This window comes from Oratosquilla oratoria, chromosome 15 (genome assembly GCF_046742065.1).
Source record: "Oratosquilla oratoria isolate Oo_2021 chromosome 15, ASM4674206v1, whole genome shotgun sequence".
In the NCBI taxonomy this organism is placed as follows: domain Eukaryota; kingdom Metazoa; phylum Arthropoda; class Malacostraca; order Stomatopoda; family Squillidae; genus Oratosquilla; species Oratosquilla oratoria.
Window position 1 is genome coordinate 28,703,804 of NC_134791.1, and position 15,884 is coordinate 28,719,687.

The window sequence follows — 15,884 nt, forward strand, 5'->3', positions numbered from 1 at the left end:
GTGTAAATTTAATGTAAATTAAATGTAATAGATCTTTCTATTGGGTGTATTAAAAAAAAAGTGGTTAATTTTCAACCACAATTGTAGAGAAAGTTCTCTGAGACATGGACAACATGCCATGAATTTTTGTGAACACCACAGCCTGACAACCAATTCTAGGACAACTGATCCACAAGACTGCAAACCTGGACAACTCGTCCATGGGTGGTCATCTCATCGATAACTAAGATTTCTACAAAGCTTTCAGAATTTGTTCTTAATCTATGTATGCTATATTGTACATGTTTTACTATTATATGAAGCAATATATAATGCAAAAAAAAACCTTATCACACATCCCTTATATCTAAAGAGGTGTACTCCAACTTGCATCAAAAGGTGCTTATCACACCTCAGCTGTGCTTCACAACTCCGTGTTTATCACACCAACTACCTGGAACAGACCTGAGATGTGCTCCAACATGGCTTTCAAAAATAGCTCAAGCATTCCTCACGTTGGTGAGTTCAGTATATAAACCTGCCTTATCAGATCATGTCAGTTTCACTGAGCTACTCAACCATGTCACATCTGTGATATGTATTTCATGTGACTCGTTGTGATGTGTAATAAAGTGATATACTAAAGTATGTTATATTTTTCCTTAATTATATGGTATATTAAATAAAATTCTTGTCATAATATTCCCTTAATTATATGGCCTAATGTGTAAAAATGTGGGTAAAATATATAACCTAGATAAAACTACATATCACTAAAAAAAATTGCGTGGACGAGTTGTCAGATCACTCTGACAGCCATGCTGGACCAGTATCTCTGTCGTTGGAAGATTACAAAACTATGGAAATCTCGGCGAGCATGTACGAAATACATTGAAATTTGATACAACTAAATATAACCGAATACTAATAACAACATAGCCATTCAGTGAAAATAGCATGTTTTGCGCTTGGGGTGTCATACGGTGAAAATAGGCATTATGTATTACGTAACATGATTTTAAGTGGGTTCCCGATCAAACACCTGTTAATATTTACGAATATTCTGTTTCTGTGTTCTTCTGCATCCCCAACTGGTCAGCTATATGGAATAAAAGTTGCTAATCAACTGGTGTAGGATTCTGAGGAAGATGTACAGTACATCAGTGTAGCCTGTTTACATCGATTAAACTTTTCAATATATTAATCTAAATATAAATTTTGTACTAAATGTATGGGGACTTTCAATAAATTAATTCCTCTATATGAAATCAGCACAAAATCTGCTGTCATTAATTTCCTTTTGATCCCTCGTGTGGAGAAAAACAATAACATGCTTCTGCGCGTCATTCACTGAATGTCTAGACAAACTTAAAAAGAGCGGCTTTGTGAAGTCGGAAATTTGTGTTAAGGTGAGTTAATGTCAATTTGTTCTCCCGATGAATATAATTAAAAGAATAAAGTAGTGTTGTATAAATTCCGTGTCATAGTTCGGAAATGTGGCATATATCTGTAGTTGAGTGAATGGATTGGAAACTAATGACGGAGAGCATATATCCAGGACCATTGATAGTAGTCGTTTGTAGTTGAAGTTTGAGAGATGAAAGTCACAGAATTTTTTCTTTCAAATAACAGTCTTAACAAACGGCAGAATTACATGAGGTTGAGAATTGAACTACCAGTACTTGTACTTTTTATCATGTTAGTTGTTATGGACTGTATTTAACCAGACAAGTAAGTAAGCTCTCCTATCTTTGTACCTTGCGTCGCTATAATGCTCTATCTTATATTTCGTATGTTGGTTTAGTTGAAGGTATTTACAATTTTGTTGATAGTCCTATGTTATCATAGAAAGTTGTGGAAAGATGATGTATGTAATGATGTTTAATTGTCCAAGATTTGGTGTAGAGTCATTGACATTGCTGTTTGGTGGGGGTAAATGACAATAATATGTGTATGTTGCAAGATGTTATATAAAATGTGCAGTCTAGCTGTATGTGTGATATGGGAAGGGTAGCCTGACATTGGCAAATGGGAGAATTATTGGCTTTGTGTGGGGAAGGAATATCTTGTTCTTGGGAATACTAATGCTGTTTTGAAGCATTATGTCAATGTGAAGACAGCTATGGTTTAAATTCTCATGATTGTTGCTCACAGCATACATGCCAAGTATTTAACATAGCAAATCAAAGAACTGTTACTGGCAATTGAGTGAAGGCATCAAAAGGGATGAATACCATCTTTCAAGCTGCCACATCATTTTCATTACCCGGGTTGCCTACAAGAGTTGGCACCCAGCATGAGGATGTAAATTTGAAGTGGATAGACATCTAGGTCATCCATGAATGGGTTTTTGGACCATTGGATGGTAAGACTTGAAGGTGGAGATTGCTTATGGAATGATCACGCCATTATTTGTAACATATTAGAAGACCAGTACAAAGGTGTAAGTTGCTGACGAAATTTCTAGAGAGCACTGACCAGTTAAATCTGGGGCAACACAGGTTCCGAAAGGGGAGGTCATGCCTCTCAAAACTCCTAGGTCACCACACAAAGATATTGAATGATGTGAGCAAGGGGAGAAATATGGACATCCCTCTGTAGAAAATCCATGTAGTATAAAGAATGGAGTACATCTGTCAGCTTTGGTCTCCCCACAAAGTAAAGGAGATACAGGAATTGGAGCAGGCACAAAGGATCTTCACAAGGAAGCTGGACAAAGATTCCCTGAACTATTGGGAGAGGCTGAAACACCACAGGTTCTTTGTCGTACAAAGATGATGGGAATGATATAGCATCATCTACACCAGGAAAATTCTTGAAGACTCTGTACCAAACCCATTACAAAGTGAAGGGGAGGGCATCAAAGGGCAACACCACCCCAGGTTTGGCAGAACCTGTTGTAGAAGGTCATTAATAAGTGGCCCTCAGAGGATCAGGACAATCCAGGCTGAGCGCTTCAATAGCATTGGCCCCAGGCTCTTCGTCTGTTTCCCGAGGGACATCCGAGACCTGTCAGGTGTCAGCACTGAAGTTTTCAAGAGGAGGCTGGACAAGTTCTTGTCCAACATACCAGACGAGCCTCCAGCCCCACATGGCCAAACCTTGAGGGGAGCTGTATCCAACAGAATTGTTTATCAGCTCCAATACAAGAAGATTGGGCAGAGGCGTGGAAGTGGCGTGTCCCCAGACTGGCCATGATGGATCTATGCAAAGTTACAACAAGTAAGACAAGTAAGAACACTTCATGAATCTGATATGATAATGTAAGATGTTGAAGAGAAGTAGTACATACATACATATACCAAGGCTTTTTCCCCCTTACAAGGGAGGTAGCCAAAAAGGAAAAGGCATAAAATCATTCCCACCCATTCCATCCCTGAATACACTCCACACCCCTCCACCCTCCCTCTCATCTTAGCACCTCCTGGATGACGGGTCATCCCTGCACCTTGTCCACTGCCCTGGGTCAGAAGCAGTGTCGCAAGACACAGCACATCCACAGCAAGGCCGCTTCATTAAATCGGTGACCCCCCCCCCTCTCTGTCCCCCCATGCATAAAGGAGAAGACGAGGAGAAATCCCTTCGGGCTGCGTCAAAATTGGCTCACACATACTACCTCACCCCCCATCTCCCTACCCATTCCACCTCATGCATCACAACATCATCCATATACAACCATTCTCCATTCACCCCTGTCTTCTGTCCTCTCCCGTCCTTCCTCAACAGACATTCCCCTCTTCCCCATAGCCCCCTTCACCCCATCCATCCACCTCATCCTAGGACGTCCCTTCATGTTCACTCCCCCCACATCTGCCTTCCATACCTCTTTTACTAGTCTTTCTTCACTCATTCTTTCCATGTGTCCAAACCATCCTAATACTCTTTCATCAACCCTATCTCCCAACCCCCTTTCCACCCCTATTCTCCTCCTCACCTCCTCATTTCTCACTCTATCTAGCCTAGTAACCCCCATCATACTTCTCAGACACCTCATCTCAAACACATTCAAACTCCTTCTCTCTTCCTCTCTTATGTTCCATGTTTCTGCCCCATACAGTGCTGTTGGCACAATTACTCCTTCATATAGTCTCCTCTTAGCATCCATTCCCAAATGTCTATTCCTCATTACACTCTTCAATCCACCAAGGCATTTACTCGCTTCTCTCAATCTACATTCTACCTCCACCTTCACTCCACCTTTTCCTGCCACATTTGCACCCAAGTATCTAAAACTATCCCCTTCCTCCAGTCTTTCACCCTTAACCCCTTCCATACGGTGCCGCATAGTAGGCGTCATGGGGAGCGAGTGTATTCGCGAGGCTGCCATATCGGTGTCTTGATTATATTTATTGTAGTCGCCCCTCCATAATGACATTCTTTCTAATTCTTTTGTAATCGCATTTTCTATGATTATCAAAATTCACGGGTGAAGAGAGAACGATCGATATAAGCGGTGACTATATTTTATGATGCGAGTATTATTACGACACGTCGTACGGCTGGCATTGGCTGCTGCCACCGAGATCTAAGTCCATGACGCCTACGTGTGCGGCACCGTATTTAATGCTCACTTCCAGACTACTGCCACTTTCACCCCTTGTACATCTCATCACCTTACTTTTACCCACATTTATCTTCAGCTTTCTTCTAACACACTCTGCCAAACTCTGTCACCAACTTCCTCAATCCCTCCTCCGATCCTGCCACAAGCGCAGTGTCATCCGCAAACAACAGCTGGCTCACCTCCCACTTTTCTCCATTTTTTTTAACCATCTCCAATCCCTGACCCACTACCCTTACATTTACCTCTTGCACTACCCCATCCATGTATAAGTTGAACAGCCAGGGCGACATAACGTATCCTTGACGAAGTCCCACCTTTACCTCGAACCACTCACTCTCTCCATATCTAATCCTGACACAAGCTCTACTACTCTCATAAAAACTCTTGTGAATTATATATAAGGCAGTGATGATGGTTAAGAGTGAGATGATGGGAGAATGTGTTAGCATAAATAATGTAAACATATATTAGTTACTCCAATCTATCTACTCTGGAGAGAATCACTGAACAAGGGAGTCATACCAACAAAACTGAAAGAAGGATGAATCACCTGAAGAATTGTCACCCCAGAACGTTCCTCTGAAAAATCATCACCCCAGGGTAGCTCATTTGAAGAATTGTCACCCCATCCAACAACACCTGAAGAATTGTCACCACATTTAGGTTGTTAGATTAGGTTAGGCTAAGTTAGATTAGGAGAAGTTAGGTTAAGTTAGGCATCATCACCCTAGGATAGCCCACCTGAAGAATTGTCACCCCAGAATAGCCCACCTGAAGAATTATTACCCCATAGAAGTCTGCGGTGACAATTCTTCAGGTGATCCAGAAGGACTAATCACCCCCATCTTTAAAGGTGGTTCATGAGGTCTTCCAACCAACTACAGACCCGTGTGTTTCACCTCACACCATGTAAAAGTGCTAGAGAGTGTAGTTAGGAAGAGCATAGTGAACTTTATATAGAGGGTGGGGCCTTTCCCAACACCTAAATCACTATGACAACAGTATACAGAATGTGAGCAGCAGAAGAAACATCGAGATGGTCTACCTAGACTTCACTAAAGCATTTGATAAGGTAGACCATGGGATGCTGCTACACATACATACATACATATACCAAGGCTTTTTCCCCCTTACTAGGGAGGTAGCCAAAAAGGAAAAGGCATAAAATCATTCCCACCCATTCCATCCCTGAAAACACTCCACACCCCTCCACCTTCCCTCCCATCTTAGCACCTCCTAGAAGTGAAAAATATAGGCATCACTGGAAAATTGAGAATATGGCTCTATGAATTCCTAAGTGACAGAAAACAGAAAAGTAATAGTGGATGGAACCCAGTCAAAAAGTTCATTGGTAATTAGTTGAGTTCCACAGGGATCAGTACTTGGTCCACTTCTCTTTGTGGTCATTATAAGTGACATAGACCAGGAGGTAAGAACATTCAAAGTATCCTCATTTCCGGATGATACCAGGATCTCTCAGGAAATTGCAGCCAGAGAGGATTCCAAAAGATTACAGAAAAGACCTGGAGGCAGTATACAAGTGGTCAAGTCAAAACAACATGGTGTTTAACAAGAAATTTGAACTAATAAGATATGGGCCAAGGGAAAATCTAAAAGAGTACCAGTGCACAGTGGGTCCAGAGGAAATAAAAACAAAGAAAACAGAGACCTGGGGGTGTGAATGAGTGATGATTGTGGCCTCAGAGCACATATAACCCATATCACTAGTGTTGCTTATAAAATGAGTGGGTGGATCCACTGAACCTTTAAAATTAGGAAGCATAAGCACTAGCTACTTCTGTGGAAATTTTGGTAGTGTTGAAGCTGGAGTATGTATCTCAGCTATGGTCTCCCAACAAAGTCAGGGAGGTACAAGAGCTTGAACAGGTCCAGAGGGTATTCACAAGGAGGATTAGTCAGGGACTCCCAGAATTACTGGGAAAGGCTTAAAATCCTCAAGCTCTACTCACTGCAGAGATGCAGAGTACTATATAGTGATTTAAGTCTGGAAAGTCCTGAAGGGTACAGCACCAAACCTATCACTTAAAGAAGGAGGTAGTATCAAAGGGCGACACCATCCTAGGCTTTGCAGGACCTGCGTAAGAAGGTCCATAAGGAGCTGCTCCAAGTGACTGAAGAAGATCCAGGTGGAAAGCCTCATTTGTGCTGGCCCCAGACTCCATCTGTCTCCCAAGAGAGATAAGGGGCCTAATGGGAGTCAGCATAGAAGCTTTCAAGAGGAGGCTAGACAAATTCCTAGAAAACATCTCAGATGAGTCTCCAATCCCATATGGCCCAACCTCACAAGGAGTGGCAATGAACTCAATTGTAGACCAGTTCCAATATGAAGTTCAGGCAGAGATGTGGGAATGGTGCCCTGACTGGCCATGGTGTTAACACCAAAATCTAAAATACAAGAAATACAACAATAGACATAGAATAAGTGTCACGTCAGAACACTGCTGCAAAATTTACTCCATGATGTAAGCCCATCCCCACCAAAGTGTCAAATGTGGTTTCTGTTACCAGCTTGTAGTATTATGAAGAGGGGAGCAGTTGACAGTCGTCAACTGTTATACAAAATGGTGGAGGAAATATTGAAATGTTTTAGATTTTGGGCCCCATGCATAAGTCAAGTGTTAACCCCGGTGGGGTTGCACCTTCATGTAGAGGTCATTGTTGACCTGTTTTGAAGATAAGCAATAAGGAGATGATTATAAGCAATAAGGAGATGATTATAAGCAATAAGGAGATGATTATTTTATATTTATGTTGCAGAACCACTACTACTAGGTACCTGTCATTGGTCCATTGTGTATCCTTTGATGGGGACAATTTCTTAGTTATATTGTTTCAGGATACTAATGATTTTTTGTTGAGTATCATGCATATGTAATATTACTATGATAATTTTTTACAGAAGGGGAAACGTGATTCAAGTCAAGATGAAGCCAAATGAGATTCATTATTCAGAGCGGTATTATGATGAAAAGTATGAATACAGGTTAGTATTAGACCAGAAAATAAGTAGATTATGAAAGTTGGAATTTTGGTTAGTAATAAACAAGTAATAACAATAAGTAATAACAAAATAATTAATAATAACAGTAAGTTAATAACAACAAAATACATTTTTTTTATGCACAGATTTACAATGCATGTGTTGAGACAAAATTTGATCTATATACTCTTTTCCTTTCCTGTACCTACACTTTTCTTTTGTAATTAATCCATCTGTTCCCTCCTAATCTTCTCAATGAACACCTTTGTATGTGCTTTTTCCATGTACACAGACTGATCCCTGTAAGTTACTCCATTCAAATTAGTCCCCTTTTCCTTTGTGTTGTGGAAACATAATAGCATTCCTCCAGTCTTTAGCACATTCCTCTTCCTTAGGCACACATTAAACATCCTCACTAGCCAGTCCAGAGTGCTAACTGCGGCCAAACTAAAGCAGAATGCACCCAGCTCTGATCTTTATGTGTCTTTCATTTGCATTGTGAAATGTTTGTGTACTATTTTTTAAACACTATAGTGTGACAAAAGTATGATATTGGCATGCAGTTGTGGTGACAACACTCCAGAGTGTGCTGCATAATGCAATATTACAGTTACATAACACAATCTTACATTTGCATTAATTCTTAAGGAAATAAGTTTAATTATGCACTCTTTACATTGTGTGAGCTTTTGTGCAATGTAGCCCTCAGGAGATAACTATTTTCAGGTTCTAAGTTGTTGAAAATGTTTCACATTGATTTTAAGTATAAAGTTTATTGCTTAGGCATTGACAGTCATGCTAAAATTATATTCATTGGATATTTTGCATTTCTTATCTGCTTCAAGGAACTTGTTAAAAATAGAAGGTAAGAAACAATTACTTTATATATAAATACACACGCACACACACATGGGTTCATTACATGTGACATGATAACAGTATTCAGATCATTAAAGGAGATAGGGTTGTATTGATAGAAGAGATTTCCTGATTAAAGATGGGAGGGCTTAAAGAGGTCATGGAAATAAATTAAGAAAGGCCACATGTCTAAAGGATGTGAAGAAATACGGTTTTCCATATAGATGCGTAAATATGTGGAATAGCTTAGGTGATATAGCCCGAGCTCAAACAATGCAAGAATATATGAATACGATAATTGGAAATCAAAGATATAGATTAAATTGGAACCATACATGAATTTAAGTCTGGGTATGTTATTAGAAAATAGGAGATGGGACCCAATAAGTATTGGTACTTTCCTGTATACTACAATTAAGTAAATACCATACCATACTCTATACCAAGGGCATTTTTTCTCTTACAAGGGAGGTAACCAAAGTCAAAGACATAAATCCATTCCCACCCATTTCATTCCCACATACTCTACTCCCAGTTACCATCCCTCCCTCCATTTTTTCGTGGTTCATCCTGGATGACAGGACATCCATGCATGTCACCCACTGTCCTGGGTCAGAAGCAAGGCAGTGAGACGCAGCACATCCACAGCAAGGCCACATCATTTAATCAGTGACCTCCCTCTTTGTCCCCTCATGCAGAAAAAGAGAAGGGGAGAAATTCCTTCAGGCTGCATCAAACTATCATTCACACATACTCCCTAACCCCCCCATCCCCCACCCACTCCCTTCATGCATCACAGCATCATCCATGTACAAATATTCTCCACTCACCCCTATCTTCTGTCTTCTCTGTTCCTCAACAGACATCCTCCTCTTTCCCAATGCCATTTTAACTCACCCATCTCATTCTTGGTTGCCCCCTCATGTTCACTCCATCCACCTCTGCCTTCCACATTTCTATTACTAATCTTTCTTCACTCATTCTTTCCATGTGTCCAAACCATCCCAATACTCTTTCATCAACCCCATCTCCCAACTCCTTTTCCACCCCCAATTTCCTCCTCACCCTTTGGGGCTACAGAGAGAAGTATGCCTAGTCCTACCCCCATCCCATTTTGTTGAGTTTTACAACTCAAGTGGGGACACTAAGTGGCAGTATTCTTTTTCCCCTACCACAAGGTTTGACAAAAAAGGAAATGTATTTTCAGAGAAGTGGTACAGGATAGTATTAAGAGTGGGCGACAGCATAATGGAGGGACAGTTGCAGTATAATAAAGTAGCATACTTCCTCTATGAATAGAGATTTACTCTATCACAGACAAAATGATGTGGCTCTGTCCATAGGGGCACCCTATATAGGCCCTAAAGTATCAGCTGTATGCTACTGAGCAGATTTTAACCTCTCAATAACATGCAGCCAATACCTCCAGATGGGGTATGATCTTTAGACCAAAAATGAAATAGGTAAATACACTCTGATTCAATCAATCCTGTATCCTAGCTCTTGCTGGAGACTCATAATCCTGAAGAATTTGGGCACAGACACTGGGTTATCCTATGGATCACACTGTGAAGATATCCTTTTTAGTTGTTATTGCTATTGTTATCATTTTCAGTATAGGTAAAAATAGTTTTAAAGGAACTGTGAAAAAATATAAATACAAAATTTCTTTGGATTCAGAATTTTTTCTTTTGCTCATAGATATTGCACAGGTTGAGCTTCCTGTATCTAAAATGATTGGGATCAGATTTTTTTTTTTTTTTTTTATACACTCTTCAGAATAGGACACAGAATAGGCTTGACCCCACATGTAACCACCACACAGAGGACACAGAACACCTCATACTTCAATACTCCACTAACAATCACCAATACGACAATACAATATCTCTTCGTTTAAGTGACTTATGACCCCCACCCAGAGTTTGTTGCTGGTTACATGAAGGCAAGAGAGACCAGGGGCAATGGGTTGATTAATTGATCAAATTTTAGATGGGATACATGCTGATACTGATGTATCCACATCATTGATACATGTGGCAAAAGAGGGAGAGGGAGCAGTAGAAAGGAGGGATTGTAAAAGTTGATGGTATATATATATTTTTCCAATGTGGATTAGTTTCCAGTCATAAAAGAATGGTTTGTGGTCATGGTTCTTAGGATATCACTAAAATAATTAGAATATTGATTGCATAAAACTTATGAAGTTACTACCCCAAACATGGGAAAGCCCATTGGTATATATATATATATATATATATATTATATATATATATTTATATATTTATATATACAGTATATATATTTAGATATACCGTATATATATATATATATATATATATTTTTTTTTTTTTTTTTTTTTTTTTTTTTTCCCACTGTCTATTAATCAAACTTCTGCTTTTTCAAAGACATGTGATCTTACCAAGTGAGATTGCCAAGCTGGTGCCCAAGACTCACTTAATGACAGAGACAGAATGGCGCAACCTTGGGGTGCAGCAAAGTCCAGGATGGGTTCATTACATGGTACATAGCCCAGGTAAGTTGTATATGATTTCCTTAACAATAGATGCTATGCATAATCATGATAGTAGTTGTCACTCAATTTTTTTTTTTTTGGAGGTGAGGCAGAGTCAGGAATGGAAAGGGAACTGTCAGATAAGGTATGTCAGGATGCTGTGGTAGTTTGGGCACATAGAAAGAATGAGTAGAAAAATTAGCAAACAGGGTACAGAAGGCAGAAATAGATGGAATGAACTTTAGGAGAAGACCAAGAATGAAATGGATGGATGTGATAAAAGGGACATGGAATGCAAGAGGAATGTCTGTTGAGCAAGGAAGAGAGAGAGTAAAAGGTAGGAATGAATGGAAAGTGGTTGTAAAGGGAAGTTCTTCATGTTTGCTCCATAAATCTTTTGAGAAGATGAAGGAGAATGGTTACCATATAATGAAGTAGTAGTTGCAAACCAGCTCCAGCTGTGGAGCCCATGTTGACATACTCTGTCATGTTACAAGTAGTGTCTGTGTGTGTCATGGGGGAGCATCCATGAGTTTCTGAGATGGAAGGGGCAACAAGTGGATTTTGGATTGATGTAGTTGTATACTTGTGACTTGGCCGGCCACCCTACTTGTAAGGGGGAAGCAGGTTAAGAGCATTGCTACTTGCAGTAGAGGTTGAAGTGACAGCAATTTGAATCCTGCTGTAAACAAGTTGGACCAAGGGCATGGTTCATAAAATTCCACACTACAAATTCTGCTGTAAAGGGGCACCATCATATCCTCATGATAGGGGGAGTTTATGACATTAAACAGAATCATTATTGTGTATGTCTTAGGTTTTTCTGATTGGAAACATGCAACCCTATAGCACCTAGCAAATAGTGTTTGAGCCACCCCATAGATCTCTTGGAAAAGTAACTTTGGGTTGTTGTCTGTAGTGGTGTGGAGCCATTTCTTTGTCATTATATATATTGTGGAAATTGCAGGTAACTTCTCAAGTACAGTTATTTTGAGTAGGCTATAGGGAAACAGACACTAGTGCTCCTTGATTAACCACTTCTGTACCCATTCTAGCGATAGTTCAGACTTTTGCAATTCTGCATCTAACATGTGGTTATCTTGAAATAACCACATTCAGGAAAAATAACCTCGAGAAAAATGGCAGTGGATGGGAGTGGGTGTATATTTTATTTGGCTATAAGGGAGAAGATGCTCTTGATATATTGTTATATTGTTACACTTCAATGTTTTTTCTAGAATTTGATAGATGTGGTATGGGAATGTACCTTAGAATTAATAGATTGTGTGTAGTTGCTAAATATAAATGGAAAAACAACCTCAGGGGAAGCCGGGATGGTGGATGGGAGTGGAATGGGTGGGAGTGGGTGTGTGCCTTAACTTGGCTGCAAGGAAAAGGCCCTTGGTATATAAATAGTATTGTTACACTTTAATGTTTTTTGTGGAGTTTGGTAGATGTGGTATGGGAAGGTACCTTAGAATTAAAAGATTGTGTGCAGTTACTGAATGTAAAGGAGAAGGGGGCTTTGATTTTGGTAGTGATATGTGCCATGAAAATAACTGATGGAAGAGAAGAATGAGATGTGTAAACTAATACCATCCTTTTCTTGCCATTGGTTTAAAGGTTATATTGTTTACTCTTGATGGTTAGGTTAGGTTGATGTGATTATCATTGTTGGGGAGAGTAAAACTGAGTGAAGGTAAATATTTGAACATATATATATTTTTTTTCCAGAACCACATATTCTGCTGTTTAGACGCCCTAAAGGGTATTCAACTAATGTGGACAACACAGCATTAGTATCAAACAGCAACTGAGGTTCTTCCATAGAAATCATAACAAGAATGCTAAGATGAAGAGGCCTTTTGCGTGTTTTAATAAAAGAAGCTGTATCTACAGTTAAGGATATCTTCCTGGTACTTCCAGTAGCATGTACACAAAGGATTAGTGATTTGCTTTGCATATATCATCACATTTTAAAGTTGTAAATGAATAGAAATATAGACTTCATAATTATTGTAGTTGGAATTAACCAACAGGTACTACTCTCTGAAGGCCACACTTGTATTGTTTCTTTAAAGAACTTAATGGGGATGTTATTCTTTTTAGATTGCTGAAAAGTTAGGACATGATTTATATCTTTGAATTTGCATTTCATTGTGATGATGTATGTTTTCATTCTGAATTATCATTATTTTTTAAGACTTGATTCTTCAAGATTGTAAATTGTCATCAAGGTAGGTCAAATAGATGATAGCTGTTGCACACAAACTCCCATATTCCAAAGACAGGGTCACATATTAGAGAACCTCTAATGACAGTTACACTACTTTCTCACATGTTTGCTTCAGTCTGTGTTTCATGGAGAAGGGGAATTCATTCTCTATATATGTATATATATATATATATATGTTTTTTCTTTCTTTAATTGTTTACCAAAAAGCACAAGAATGGTGTAATAGTGATTAAAGCTTTGATTTGTACCTGTTGGTCAGTAGATAGTTAAAGTGTATTGGAGAAGGCTAGTTTACCCCATGAAGCCTAGTGTTTAAAAATTATAATGTGGCTGAGGCCAGGCAGTGTTATATGGTGTTGGGAGACCTCAAGGCTTAAAGGGGTAAAGCATGCCAAAAAGTGAGGCAGTGTAACAAGATATTTGATTTGAAACATTCCTCTGCAAGGCAACACAAGTCTGTTTTTGAAGAAGAAATTCTTTGTATTTTATCTTGGGGTTCTGCTGTGTATAGATACTGACTTTGACTTAAGTTTGCTACATCTGATTAGTTCAAAAGTTTGACATTACTGTCATAAAGAATAGCAACAAAAAGGTAAATTCTGATTCAATATAAATTCAGCTGTAGCCTCGAGTTTCACTAAGTGGAAAATCCACAGCTTCACGGTGGCTGGCAATGGTCCTCGGAACCTCCCACAAATCTCTCCAGGAAGAAACTTAGGACTGTTGTTGTTCTATCAATGTGGGACTTTTCTATATTACTGGCTGAAAATGGTAGGAAGAAAGGAGCAGTTGTTGGTCACAAGCTGTGATGAAAAAATTGAAAAATACAGTTGAAGTTAAGAAAGCAAAATCTCGGGCTCAGTACAGAGACTGAGTGCCAGCCCCTCAGGGCTGCACCTCCAAATGAAGGTGACTGGGTTAACAAGTTTTGAAAATGGGCATCTTTACTGTCCATCTTGCAGGACCACTGCACGCAGGTACCTGTCATTGGTCTAAAGACATATGGTAAGAATAAAAATTGTCTTAGAATGCTACAAATAGAGATTTTATATATTTTTTACCACTTTATGTTTCCTCGACAATGGAGAGCATTGAGAAAACAACTTCGGTATTACAGTAAGAGATATATATGTTTAAATATTCTGAATTGATTCAGTATATGGTAAAGATGAAGTGTGACATCACAAACAAATTTCCTCGCATGAATTAGTAATAAGTAATGTTAGGTTGTTTTCTAATGCTGCATGTATTTTTCCCTTGAATGATAATAGATTATGTATCATTATGGATATGTAAGTGGGAGTACATATTTTGGGTTAAATCAATGTGGACCTAACTGATATGTGATTAAGGTTTGCAAGGTCACCTTCCAAAGGATTTTTTCCCCCCTCCCCCATAAAGTTCCCTTTGTATTGGATGAAATTATTTTGTTAAAAGAAATGGTAAATAGCCATACAATTATGTTGGTTATTTCACAATAAAATGAAACAATTAAATGCAGTTTTCATGATCTTGGGGTCCAGAAGTTGTCCACAAGGTTGTCAAAATATTCAGTTCAACCTAATGAAATTTGGTAGACTATTTCTATGTAGTGATGTACAATACAAACCATTTGAATACTATTGACAGTATTGAAACATGCAGTCTTTTTATTTGATGGCAGTTTCAATACCCATAAGATTGCTTTGCAAAACTCCCTATGTCTTTCCCTCTGGATGCATTTCCTTTGACAATCAAATTTATGGTTTGCAACCAGTTATCCCCCTCCAGTCATTCAGTGGCAACAGATTTATTTTATTAAGAGATATATGGGTCCAGCTGGTGACAGTAACTGGCCTTCTTGATCCTGTGTTTGGGATCCTGAGGTTTTAAGCCAACTAATTAAATGTGCCACAGTATTTGTCTTGGATATAATGTAATAGGGTGATAACAATATGGGACAGAGCATCCATAAGCCCAATACTCGAGGTATCCTGCAACCATGGGATATGACATCCCTTTACAGATTGCTCAGCCAGATAGTGTAGGGAATGACAACAACAACATCCTTTCACCCGATGAAATGCATTTAGTTAGTCTTCTTGACAGACACAAGAGTGCACTTGATATCCCATGTGCTTGCCAATATTTAATTTCATGAACAGAGTACCGTAAGTTATGTAGAAATGCAGAACTGTTATGCACCAACTTCACCTTGATGCATGCAAAGATCATACAATGGCTACATTGCTCTCAAACATCTGTGGACCAGCATAGTATTGTACAATTAACCATGTGACAGATGGGCAGTTTTTAGTCTTGTGGCTCTCTTGAAGATCATCTAACTTTTAAGGCTTCACTTCAATGTTCTCCCCTAAAGGGGATGTCACATATATATATATGTTACCTTGTGCTAGGGTAAGGCAAATGCAGGAGTAGCATCAGTTACTCTTGTGAATGTTGTGTTTTGGCACTGGGTGTTGTATATGCCATGCACCCCTTAAGGGGCTCACCTTTTCACAGCCAGAAGATTAAGCAAAGAGAGACCTGGGTGCCACCTCTGGACCTTTCGAACTAAAGTCCCAATTTTTTTTTCCATTCTTTCTCTCCTACACCCCTTGTACTTGTTCACTCCTATGTCTCATACTGTCCCTAATACTGATACCGAACCCTCAAACTACCCTCTTTTTATATATCAAGGACTATGAAGGACTATTACACAGGACGTGCGCACCCTGGGTCTGCTAGCGGA

At 39.2% G+C, this 15,884-nt stretch overlaps 1 protein-coding gene across 3 annotated transcripts; it reads left to right on the forward strand.

Moving 5' to 3' along the window:
* The first annotated feature begins 440 nt into the window (after positions 1-440).
* Positions 441-14,649, forward strand: Cks30A (Cyclin-dependent kinase subunit 30A). Of its 3 annotated transcripts, none has more exons than XM_076198714.1 (4): positions 441-498; positions 7,464-7,547; positions 10,811-10,938; positions 12,652-14,649. In XM_076198714.1, exons 2-4 carry the CDS (start codon positions 7,489-7,491, stop codon positions 12,732-12,734), a joined length of 270 nt encoding a protein of 89 aa, XP_076054829.1. In that variant the 5' UTR covers positions 441-498; positions 7,464-7,488; the 3' UTR covers positions 12,735-14,649. The 3 variants fall into 3 exon arrangements, with proteins under 3 accessions (XP_076054829.1, XP_076054828.1, XP_076054830.1); XM_076198713.1 differs by lacking the exon at positions 441-498 and adding an exon at positions 1,238-1,388; XM_076198715.1 differs by lacking the exon at positions 441-498 and adding an exon at positions 1,563-1,710.
* Positions 14,650-15,884: the final 1,235 nt, after the last annotated feature.